At 48.0% G+C, this 12,529-nt stretch overlaps 1 protein-coding gene across 4 annotated transcripts in view; it reads right to left on the minus strand.

The window, feature by feature from the left end:
- Positions 1–1,130: 1,130 nt before the first annotated feature.
- NR6A1 (nuclear receptor subfamily 6 group A member 1) overlaps positions 1,131–12,529 on the minus strand; it is a 74,000-nt gene continuing 62,601 nt past the window's right edge. For 3 of the 4 annotated variants that reach the window (XM_069873467.1, XM_069873465.1, XM_069873468.1), the window contains 7 exons: positions 12,057–12,112; positions 10,657–10,814; positions 9,592–9,819; positions 8,649–8,903; positions 4,430–4,551; positions 2,967–3,119; positions 1,131–1,757 (listed from right to left, as the gene is read on the minus strand). In XM_069873467.1, coding sequence (XP_069729568.1) covers positions 1,669–1,757; positions 2,967–3,119; positions 4,430–4,551; positions 8,649–8,903; positions 9,592–9,819; positions 10,657–10,814; positions 12,057–12,112 — 1,061 coding nt within the window. In that variant the 3' untranslated portion in view covers positions 1,131–1,668. The remainder of the gene's footprint in view (positions 1,758–2,966; positions 3,120–4,429; positions 4,552–8,648; positions 8,904–9,591; positions 9,820–10,656; positions 10,815–12,056; positions 12,113–12,529) is intronic. The other variant, XM_069873466.1, reaches the window with a different exon arrangement.

Genomic DNA, 12,529 nt, shown 5'->3' on the forward strand with positions numbered 1-12,529 from the left:
AGCCTCAGTTCCTCTGAGCAGCCCTCGCTCTGTGCCACACAGCCATTATCAGGACAAGACAAAAAGGTGCCAGTGGGGTCTCCTGTCCTGAAGGAACGGAAGTTGTTTCCCAACATATTTTCAAAACAGCATTGAAAACTTTGTTGATGACCCCTCTTGCTACAGAAACCCCAGATTCATATCTAAGGACATAAGGAAGGAAATCCAGCCAGGAGAGAGGCTGCCTAGGAGACTGATTGAGTCCTTCAAAGCTAATTCTTAGAGAACTAAAAAAGCTAATTCTTGAGAACAGGAGCAATTCATCCAACCACCCCGCCACCACCACAAGCAGGAAGCCAAGAGGTTACCCATGAAAACACCCAACTTTAGATAAATGCCCATAGTTATCAATTCCCCCAACAGCTAACCAGCTGCCACTAAACCGGCTCTCTGTGCAGCAGCAGGGTATGGAGGCTGCGAGATGGAAAATCCTGGGACAAAACAGTTCAAGCACTGCATTAATATCATTTTTTTCCTGATAAGAAGAGATTCCACAGGCCCAGCAGGATACAACTACGGATCATGCATTCCCTGAGTCCAGCAGAGAAAGTCATGCCAGAGGACACTGGAGTCCCTTATCACCATTACAGAGGTCGTGTTTAACCACAGGGTACATGAACTGCTCCCAGAAACTGGCTGCAATGCAGAAGCTCCTCAGCAGTCAGACACCACCTTGGAGGAACATGTTAAAAGGGGCAATCCTGCCTCTTCTCTAAGTGGGATTTTCCTGCTTTGGTGAACCTAAAATGGATGTTAAGGAAGTGACGAGAAACAACTTGCAGTCCTCTAGCAACAAGAGTGTCTTTGTGGAGCACCAGGAGCCTGCGAGGGGCTGCAGCAACTCAGTTCCAGTGGAACGGAAAGGCGTGCAGCCGTCGCGAGCCCTGCTGGTCTGGCTGGGCAGGGCAGAACCCCCTCCAGCAACCCGGCTCCCAGAAGAAGGGGCAGCGCGCCCCTTGCACCTCAGGAGCACCATGATCCCTCTGACACAGGATTCAAGGAAACCACAGGAGCTACCTCCCACAACTGAAAACTGCCAGGGGGAAAAGAAATTAAAAAAAAAAAAACCAAAACAAACAACTGGCTAGGAAGACTTCTCCTTCCCCACTCCCTGCCTTTCCAAAAGTACTATTATATTTAAAGACAAAAAGCTTGGCACTTCTCTAACACCCACTTCTCCAAAATCGTCCATTTGGGATCCTAACAGCTCTGTTGATGCAATGAGGCCGTTTGCTCTGTATGACAAACGCTTCTGGACATAAATCATGGAAAGAGCAGTGCGTGAACAGCATCTTCTCCTTGAGGTAGTCTTAGTCATCTCGGCCCCCAGCCCCAAATACAAAGAACTAACCCTAACAAACACTGTAACATTAAACATCTTCACATTCTGTAAACCGCTGAGGAATGCATTTGCTGCATTCATATAGAACCATGTGCATTGTGTTGAAGATCATACATTCAACTCTGTCGTGAAATAAATATATAGGAAAAAGAGTAAAAAAACAAAAACAAACAAAAAAGATTCTTGCTACAATGGCAGGGACGCCTGCCGCCCCATCTCCTGCCTGGATCGCGGTTGCCCCTCTCCTGGGGTGAGCCAGCGTAAGGCACTGGCCGGGCGAGCTGGGCTCACTCTTTGCTCACGCTCGTCTTGCAGGAATGTAGAACGGCCTTAAAAAGGAGAGGCAGCTGCTCCAGGGGGACATTCACCATTTTTCCTGGTAAGGGAAAAAACAAAACAGAATTAGCAGCCACTCCTGAATCAGATTTCAGAGACACCTAAGCCAGCAACGCCGGAGATGGTTTTACCTTGAACCTCTCAGAGAAACAGTTAATCATCCCACTGCTGCATTAGACATTTGATATTCATTTGGGCACAACAGGATTTATTATTTACTGAATTGAAAGCAAAATAAATGGGCAAAGTCAGATCAAAATGACTTCTCCACAATGGAGCAGTATTTATAGAAACTGGGAAAGACTAAATCCCGTCTCTCCTTAAACTCCCTTGTTGATCTCAATGAGTAAATTACGAGAGCTGCTCTGTGATTATTATCTAGTTTGTTACAATGGAGTAGGACGAAGCATACGGAGCCTTGACACAGGAAGGCAAGTATCTCCCTTTGCCAGAACATTCAGGAACAAACCATGTTTTAGTTACACCAGACCTTGTAGAGCTAATTAGTGACACAACTGCATTTGAAACTTCACCTGTGGATTTCAGATGTTCAGACAAACTGAAACCAGGGGTTACACTGCGGGTCTGCCTGCCTCTGCTCATCGTCTGCTCCTTAATTAAACAACATTACAGGGATCTCTCTATTTCTTATGGCTACTCAAACCAGGACTACACCCTTTTGAGACAAAATGCCTCCAAGTTGGGACTGAAAGGAAGAAAAAGCTGGAGCACCTTCCATACAAGGACAAGCTGAAAGAGCGGGGGTTGTTCAGCCTGTAGAAGGGAAGGCTCCAAGGAGATCTTATAGCGACCTTCCAGTACCTGAAGGGGCTACAAGAAAGCCAGGGAGGGACTGTTTACAAAGGCTTGGAGTGACAGGACGAGGGGCAGTGGGTATAAACTGGAGAGGGGCAGAGTTAGACTAGACATAAGGAAGAATTTCTTCACCACGAGAGTGGTGAGACACTGGAACAGGTTGTCCAGGGAAGGTGTGGCTGCCCCATCCCTGGAGGTGTTCAAGGCCAGGTTGGATGGGCCTTGTGCAGCCTGATCTAGTGGGAGGTGTCCCTGCCCATGGCAGGGGGGTTGGAACTGGATGGTCTTTAAGGTCCCTTCTATCCCAAAGGTCCCACACAGACATCCCCCACCAAAGTCAAAAAGAATCTCACTGCCATAAATTATTTGTCTTTTAAAAGCAAATTTCATAACTTGTACATGATCCCAGTGGGAGAAAAGCTGTAAAGGTTACCTGCAATGTATCGTATCTCTGGCAAACACATCATTAGATCCGGAAAACGGTTTGGCTGGTGTGGGTATTTGTACTCGGTGAAGTCCTGGCAAACATACCAATATCGCTTATTCAGCTGCTCCAGCTGGGACGCGTTAGTCAGACCCCTGATGTCTGAAAGCAAACAGGATCAGAGCAATGAAAACAGGACTAAAACATCCCAAAAAAGCAGCAGGCTCCCAGAAGAAGAGCAGCTTCTCCTTCCATAGGATACCAGGATGAGCACATCTAACATCCTAAGCTGTCCATCTACAGAGCTCAATGGATGCTCTTGGAGATAACAGCTCCAGCCCGGTGGAAAGCAGCTGCATGTCAAGGCTTAGTCCTCACAGCAGATTCAGCTTAATACTTCCTCAGACAGAAACATGTTGATTTTAGCTATATCATCTTGGCTGAGGAAAGCGCTCAACTCTAATTCAAGGTATCATCATATTTCTCCCCATCTGCCTATGAATTATGTCATACGAGCTTTATAAACTTGTCAACTTCTTATTATTAAATTTAGCTGTGCCAATGTCAGGCCACATTCACAAAGGAAAAATGGACGATTCCCAGCTATCAAACTGTCAGGAAGTCCCACTGCCACCATTCAGCATGATCAATGACACCGGCACGCTGCTGGGGTCCTGGGAAGGATCCAGCACGGCAGAGCAAGGAAGCTGCGGACCCTGGGTGCAGGCTCGGTTCGTAAGACCATCTGACGGAAGAGGCATTTATCTAGTGCCTAGAAGCTGACTTTTAAAAATAATTCTCAGGTATTTCACATCAAAAACTGCAAACTTCAACTAAAAATAAAAGAAGACAGGAAGTTAATGAAAATACATTTTGGAAAACAATGGAGACAGCTCGAGAAGTGCATTATCCAGTGTCAGGAAACTGCCCAGGGAAGCAAACCGGAACCTCAGCCCGGCACAGATTGAAGCGTCAGCACTATCTCCCGCTGGAAATGAGGGGGGAGGAGGGAGCCCGCAGCACATCTTTACAGACTGCAACTATCTTTCACGGCACAGAGACTGTGGGGACATTCATTTCCAAAATTACAGTTTAACACCATCCATCAGGCATTTGCCTCCCAGCAGTTTTCTTCGTTTACAACATGAAGAACTGTCCTGCGAGGCCCCACTTCAAACGACTGGCAAAGGGGATCCACATGCAGCAGATTGAGACAATGTACACGAGTGGAAACAGGACAAGCCCTACTGAGGAATCAACCCAATCTGTTCCTAACTACTGCAGACCACTATAGTTGTTAGGAAACTCATCTCACGTGTTGAAGAATTACTCGGTATGGATTTTGAAATGCCCAGGGTCTTGCAGCAGCCACAGATCCTCCCCTCCCCATTCACATCAGGGAAGCAAAAACTGATCAGAATGTTCCAGGGCATTACTCCAGTGGGGCCAACACCCTCTCTTCGTCGACTCACCTTGATTTAGGAAGTTAATGGCTTTCATACACGCGTACTCCTCATTGCTGACCTTCAACTGGTTAAATTTACGGAAGAGGTAGATCAGCCGCTCCATCACCTCCATCCCCTCTTCACTGAATCTGGAGGACAGAGACCACACATCAGTGTACAGAGGACGGGTCGTGCAATAAACACAAGAAGCATATTAAAATAACTAGAGACTTGAACACCTTGCAAGAGAATTAAAAAAAAAAAAAAAGTTATCAAACTGCTTGAATTCTGCTGGCACCATTAAGTTTAAGTAGAAGAAGAAAAATGACTCACTTACAAACTTGACTAATACAGATATTTGAACAAAACCCATCTCTTGGTGGTTCAGCTCATCACCAGCCTACCCTAACAGAGGAGAAGGTCTGACCAAGCCAGAAACGTACAAACACTTCTGCGTGCTTGTACGCACGCTGCCCTGCCTCTCTGCACTTGCATTTCCCCAGATTTCAGTGAGGACTGTGCCTTCGCACTTTTATCCCCTGCCTATGGAATCAGTGCAACGTTCAGAGTTTGGCTCTGCACAGCACATGACGATTTATCAGCTGAGCAGAGCAGCACCCAAGCAGGGTTTCTCTGGTGGAGCAGGACAGCAGGAACGTGCCCCCCAGACCCTGCTGTCCAGGCACTGCCTCCCAAACAAAGTCCATTTCCAACAGCAAGAGTGCCTACAGTTTCTCCTATCCATAGACTGCCATTGGAAATTGCATTCTTTTAAATACCAAGGTATTACCCCAAGCCGTGCACAACAGCAGTGCACGCTTCATTTATCTGACAGACAGGTGAGGAAGCTTGCCTCCCGAAAATTCCCAGGAGTGACTCAAGAGATCCTGTGCTTCCACACAGCCGTATTTATTGCCTGTTCGCTATGGTTTGTTAATCTTCCTCCGATGAGAACTTCTGGGTGAGATGTACTGTGAGAAGGCTGGGATCCTTCTCACAAATACGAATATACATAAAGCACAAGTAACCAGCATTAAAGGGAGTGAAACTGCGGGCTGCAGTCTACGGCTGAACCACACGTGTCCTTTCCTTCTGAACTTTCCTTCTCAAACCGGGCACACAAGATTCATTGCACTTAATGAAGTGAGATGACCATTGAGATGTGACCAGAAAAGCACTTCTGCTAGTGTGGACTGTTGGGAATCCTGCCGGGTTCTGGGTCACCACTGACACCTGCCCTGGGCCACCTCACCAGGCACAGCTGCACTCGGTGCTGAACTGGTACCGTTTGCTGAAAACACGCTGCACGTTTCTCCTGAGCTTCCACACTTGCCAAGGGAAGCCAGCGATGGGGACTGGCAGGAGCAGGCACGCTGATGCACAGGGACTGGAAATCTCCCCAAAAACCTCCCAGGAAATCGCCAGATGGACACTTGGCAGGTACACAGCGAGGTCCACCTGCTGAAGACAGTGCCAGGCTGCTTCCTCAGGAGCAAGGCCCATGTGTGCACCACAAAAAAGCCATGGTATTAGCCACAGGCAGAAGCAGAAGGAGGGTGTGAAGGGCTGCCAGTGCCCACGGACACACTCGAGACTATCCTACACAGGCTAACGGCCAGGAACAGCCTCTCGGGCACACATCTCACAGCAACATCCCTGGTTTCAAAGAAACCGCATATTACAAAACGGCTCAGAAGTGAGACCGAAGTGTTTAGGGAAGCTTCAGCTGTATGCAGGCATTGTACAGCACAAAGAACAAGAGCACAGCCAGAAAGCCATCTTTGAATAGAACAAAAATAGAACCTTGTTCACTGAATAATACCTTATTTTGGCGCGTGTGTGCGTGTGTTTACTTCAAAGTTATTTGTAAAATGCCTGGTGGAGTTTGACCCCCAAGAAGTGAAAACAAGCTATCTGAACTGTAGGGCACTGCTTCAAGAAAGTAATATTGTCAGCGATGAAAGCCTTGTCGGCTCATCTAAAGTTGTACAAGTTTCCTTGCTCTCAAGTTGACATTAAAAATCTTGCAGGTGCAAGATTGCAAAGCTCAAGAAGTTAATGAGCACAAAGACCACTCAGTCGTCTGTTGGGTTTAATTGTTTTTAGAGCATGCACATTTTTACCAGCCACTCATCACTTCATAAATCCAGGAGAGCTCTTCTCTCATTCCTGCAGTTGAACTGTCTTACTTTTCTGTGCATGCTTTCCTCCCCCTTTCAAACAAAGCTGTTCTGTTTTTCACAGCCCTATTTCTTCTCGAGGACTGACTCCTCCACACACTTTTCCTCGCAGTTTACACCAGGCAAGTTTCTGCCGGGGAGTTATCGGGATCAGCTGGGCAGGAGGGGGAAGGGAAGCGCTATCAGGAGTGCTGGGGGAGGTCAGGAATCTATTCATTTCATATTCATCCCCAGAAAAACAGAACAATAAAAGAAAACATTTGATCTAGCAGACAAACAGAACATTAGCCAGTTGTTAGAAGCAATAAAAAAAACAGGGGCTGGGGAGCACATCATATGCCTTCCTTCAGTACCTGCCTAAGCATTAGTGTTGCTCCTAGACTTTGCTAAATAAGAAGAGACATTAACCCCAAAGTGCCAGATTAGCGCAGTTCAGCAAGATTTCTTCAGCCGGCTGTGAGAGCTAATGAACTCTGGTTGCAATCATTACTGATTAATTCCAGAGCTCCTCGAAGAAACAGGGGCTCTTCAAGGAAACTCACAAAGACACCTCTCCACAAGAGCCCCTCACAAATCTGAAGGGATCACCTTTTCCACGAGCGTATCAGACAAGGAGACTGATACCCACGAGCTATCCCACTGCCGCCTGGAGGCAGCCAAGCTACAGCTGAACTCCCATAAAGACAACTGGGAGAGGGCCATGCCGCTCAAGCCCCCTCATCCGTGCAGCTTCCCACTAAACAGCTCTTTTGGAGCCTGCTTTCCCACGTTACTAATGAGAATTAATAATACTTGAGAAGCAGAATCAGAAGAAAAGACCACAGAACCACTCTGCTCCAAACCACTCTATTTTCATCCACGTGCACAGATCTCTGAAGGACTTGCAAGGCGACCAGCTCTGAATTGCCCATTTCTGCAGGGTGAGAATTCCTCCTTTGTCTTGTTTTCCTACCTCTCACTACTATTTACCACAAACCCAAAATGAAACAAAAACACTTCTCTTCCGAGGCTCTGACCAGGACAGCAGGAACAAAAGCACAGCTGAGGGCAGGAACAAGCATTACTGCGGTTTCTCTGCCCCATGTGGTTCCGCGCAGGAGCGGCACCACATGCAGGATGAATGGCCAGAGAGAGCAGCACCACAGAGGAACCTGCCCCAAGGAACGAGACACCTGGGTCCAGCTCTCAGCTCCTCTGCTCGCTCCGCAGTGGCCTCAGCCAGCCCCTCCAGCGTTCGGAACAAGCACACAAAGGAACCCCAGGAACCGCTAGAGATCATGATGGCAGACAGCAACTGCAGAATTTTTGTTTATCGGACACTCGGATCCACTGGCAACTCCTGCAAAATCATCAAGCCAAGCCAGGGCAGAGTGTGAATGGGGCAGACGTTAAAAGGGGAGGTGGGCAGCAGGTCCCATAAACCCCACCTACTCTGCCATCATACTGTGAGTCTGCTACCAAAGCAGGGGATCTGTCTGGCACCAACACTACACAACAAAAACACCCAAACCAAAAAACAAAACCCTGACCAAAATGATAGATGAAAGGCAGGTTCCTCAGAGCATCAGATAGCACAGACTATGGAAAAAACAAGAGCTACGTTGCAACATCTTTAAATTTATGTAATCAAAACAACAAAATAGCAATTAATAACAGACACTGATAATACAGACAACCAGCTTTGTGAGCAAACTTTCCACTGGCCCAGAGGGTTTTTAAACAAGACCTTCCGTCCTGTATCTCAGGGTTATCCAGAGCACTGGTTGGTTTTACTCTCCTCACAAAAAGGCGGTTTGCTGGGCTTTGCAGGAGGATGGCATTGCTGCAGGAATTTCCACCAGCACCATGCACCTTCCCCTGCAGAAGGAAGCTCTGTTCAGTATTGACTAACCATACTAGCTACACCTGGAACAACCAGTCGCTAAAAAAGTAGAAAAACAGAAGAGCTGCAGGCAAGACCTATCCCAGGAGAGGCAGTCAGTTGGTCACAGGGAGCCCAGCCACTGTCCTCCCAACTGCTCCTCCATCTATAGATCCCGCTCCCTCACCTGAGCCCCATGTCTCACCTGTGCAGCTCATCGTCAGAGGGAGAATACTTGGAGGTGACGTCTGCAAGGTCGCCGAAGATCTGCTTGCTGTAAACTGTCAGTGAGGAGAGCAGGATCAGCTCCTGCCACGTCGAGCTGAGCAGGCAGGTATAGTCCTTGATGGAGAGTTCACAGAAGAACGGCAGCTTCTTGATCCAAGCAATCTGCCTAAAAAGCAACTCATCTGCCAGACGACACAACAACGCAAACAGCTCGGCCTGAGTCACTTTATACCTGCAGGCACAATTAATATGAAGGCATAAAAACAATTAACAACATTGAAAGACATCATATGATCAGGCACTCGAAAACAAGGCAAATGCTACTGGAATTCATGCTCAAGCACCCGACATGCCAGTGCCCAGGGTGTCTCCTGGCGGTGGAGGCAGCAATGGCCAGAACCCAGCCTGCCCAGCCAGGGACTGCAAGGGGAGCCTCCTCCAAACCCCTGGGATCACCCAGCAGCCAGGCTGCTGGCCACAGGGTGGCTCTCATCAACAGACTCTTTTCTCTACCCATCTGTACTTTTTCAGCTACCATGCATATTACCAGGTATTTTATACAGTTGATGCAACCTCAGGGCTGAAGCCCATCGAGCTCTGCTCCCACACCGGCTCAGCCTGGCCAAGTAACCTGAAACCCCAAACCAGGTCCGTGCACACCAGCTCCAGCCCCAGACGAGGCCACAGGCCACCCACGGGACAGGGTCTGACCTGCTGCTTGCACTACAGCTGCACCTTCTCCCAGAGGACGTGCTCCCTATGCCGGTCAGGCCACAAACGCGCATCCCCCACGTCCCCTTGCTGTCAGCCACCCCTCCAGCCACACTGGAGCCCTGCGAGCAGGCAAGGATAACGGGACCCTAACAACAGCCAGGAATGCAGCTCTAGGCATCTCCGAGCCTCACGCCACACGCACTCACCCATCCTCAATGAGCATCGGTGTGCCGAGCGGCTCCAGGTCCTCTGCCGACACCAACTGATTAATAAGACTGTGTGACTGGGGGTCCAGGCTGCGCGTCTGGGGGGGCATCAGAGCCGAGTGAGCAGAATAGCTAAAAAGGTGCGGGAGATACTGATAGTGCGTGGACACTGGCGTCCCGATATACTGATCCCTGAGTGCAGCGAATCCGTTCAGCTCCACAGACCTACTGGAAAGGGAAAAGCTTTTTAATACACCCTAAATTAAAACACTGCATCCTGCCCCATCAGAAATGTTAATAAAAATAGGGAGGAAAACCACAGGATGGAAAGGGTCTTTGTATTTAAACCCTACACTGGAAATAACCAAGGGCGTGCAGACCTTGGTTATACTGCGTTATACTCGCCTCGTGTGGAGCCTGGCTCGGCCCTAGTCCCACTTAATGGAGATCTGGGAACTGCTGCTGAGCAGCCTTTGGAGAGCAGAACAGAAACTCAACTGTACAAAGCATTTCCACCCCAGCTTCCTTAAGGGCCAGAATTTAGGATTGTAAATTAAGTCTTTACCACAGCCAGCAAACACAAAGTTCTCCCAGCTTAAGATGCAGCTGAAAGTAGATGGAATGCAAGTCTGAGGTTCTGGCTGTGTGCACAATCAAAGGCTGCATCAGGAGGCAAGCACTAGGGACAACTGGTATTAATATAACATCACTCATTGGTACCTAAATAGAGTCAATTATGTCAAAAATTTGACAAAGAAAAAGAGCTTCTGCAGAATGAGCAGTGAAAGATAATCAAGTCTCCGTGATCCGCAGAAAAAAAACCCTACAAGTTAAGAGACGTACTTTAAATATAATTTTAACTGAACTCTGCTTTCTTTTTCATTTGCTCATGAGCATTTCACCTCCCAGTTCGACTCTTTTCAACCCAGTGCCTGTCAACCCTCAGCATGCTCAGTTCACACAACATACTCACGGTACATTTATCCTACACTGACCCAAAGAACCACTCGGGGAAAGGCAGACAAGACTGCCGTACTACAAAATTCTTGCAGGGGTCATCCCCACCTTGAAGATGGAGTAGAAACGGGCGAAGGCTGGTTGCTCTCAGAAACTCCATTTCCAGGGGAACTATGGTCACTGTCTCCATTGTTGCTCCATGACATGTTTGCCTCTCCCTCGAATTCTTGCCCAGACATAATCCTCTCAATCTCTTCCTCTGATATCTGTCAAACACAGAACCGTCACAGTTATTTCAGTGGGGAACACAAGTAAGGCAGGGCCCTCTGCACATGAACACCTTGACCATACAGTCACATCTAACAAAGCCAAAACCACCCTGCACAAGAAGTGCCTCGCCATTTCTGCAGACATCCCACCTCTCCTTTGCATTTAACAACATACAGGGAAAATTCTGTTTACAGCTTATCATGGTGACCTCCAGCTCCTGCAGTACAAGTCAAGTGACAGGAACAGACAGATGAAAAGATGATTTCAAATACACACAGCAACGAGCTGTAAATCAGCCACTGTCACACCAGGAAAAATCCGGGAGTGACTGAGGCCAGTTCACAGGAACATCACTCAGCAGGTACAAACAGACAGAGGTGGCTCTACTTAATCTGTATGGGCTTTCAGAATCAGCAGCTGCTGCTGCTGCTATAAATATGCTTGCAAACAGCAAGAAACCTTCTATCCTTACTAAGAGATTATTTTTTTTTTAATGATTTGAGCTGGGCTCCTGTGAGCTGACCACAGGCACAGCCGCACTGCCCAATTCCTGCTCGCTCCGGAGCACTTCACTGAGCAAGCAGGGACTCTGGTTGCTTGGCTTCTCATGACTGGGTTTTGGACAGGGGCAAGCAGTCTTTTTGTAGAAACAGAGTCACAGAAAATGCCTTCTGTGTTATTTCTGTTTTATTAAAATAAACAGTAAACTTTTAGAAGACCGCTCTTCTAGATGCGAGCTGGAAACAGCCATCATTTCTCATGCGAGCAGCACAAGCTGTTGTGCTGAATTACCTCGCGCTTTACAAGACATCTCCAGACAAGCTGCACCATCAATCAGCGAGACATTTACTGGGTGCCCCTCTTGCCACAACTGAAGGAATTGCAGCAGGCAGCCCGCAAGATTTACTGGGAGCTGCAGCAGGACAGATGTCCTTGTGCGGCTCTCAAAGGACAGAGCACCTCAACAGACGGATGCTGCCCATGTATTCACCCTGGGACTGTGCTGTATCCCCTCCAGGGACGAGCAACGACCAAGCTTTATTTACAGATCTACTGCTCCTGATGTGTATTTCTAACACTTGTGGAGAGTCAGAGTCCTTCTCTGCCAGCTGGAAACAGAGTAGGGCTAAGAAAGCCTGTCAAATCAACCCCAGCCCTATCCCACACTGAGAGCAAATCTGTCCTATCCTGAGAGCAAATCCGAAGGGAATCGTGGGGAAGCAGCCAGTCCTGCTCACCTGGACAGGTCCAATGCTTTTGTTCCTGCCTCCTGGCATGCCATCCTCTCTGATTGCTGAAAGAAAACAACCAGACCTTGGTGAGGAATGCTGCTGTTCGGTATTCCAGAAATACATGAGAAGTTATCTGCTATTTTGAAGAAAATCTTTATACCTTAAGAGATTCATTTTGTTCTTCAAAGCAGCTTACACAGCACTTTCCAGTGCTTTCCAGAGCACTGGAGGGCTTGAGCAGTGCACACCAAGATCCTCACCCCAAAGGGCACACACACATCGACAGGGCTACGAGCCTTACCTGGGTAGCTTAGGTTCTTCACACGATGCCCGAGTGACAGGTAATGAAGGAATAGCAATTCTTTATCACAATTAATTCCAGGGTCATTTGAGGGACTGTACACAGAAAGCAACCTACTTCACCCCTGGAAATAACCCAACCCATGACTGCTAGAAAATGAAATGTGAACGCTGATGTT

Source organism: Phaenicophaeus curvirostris, chromosome 20 (assembly GCF_032191515.1).
Source record: "Phaenicophaeus curvirostris isolate KB17595 chromosome 20, BPBGC_Pcur_1.0, whole genome shotgun sequence".
Classification (NCBI taxonomy): domain Eukaryota; kingdom Metazoa; phylum Chordata; class Aves; order Cuculiformes; family Cuculidae; genus Phaenicophaeus; species Phaenicophaeus curvirostris.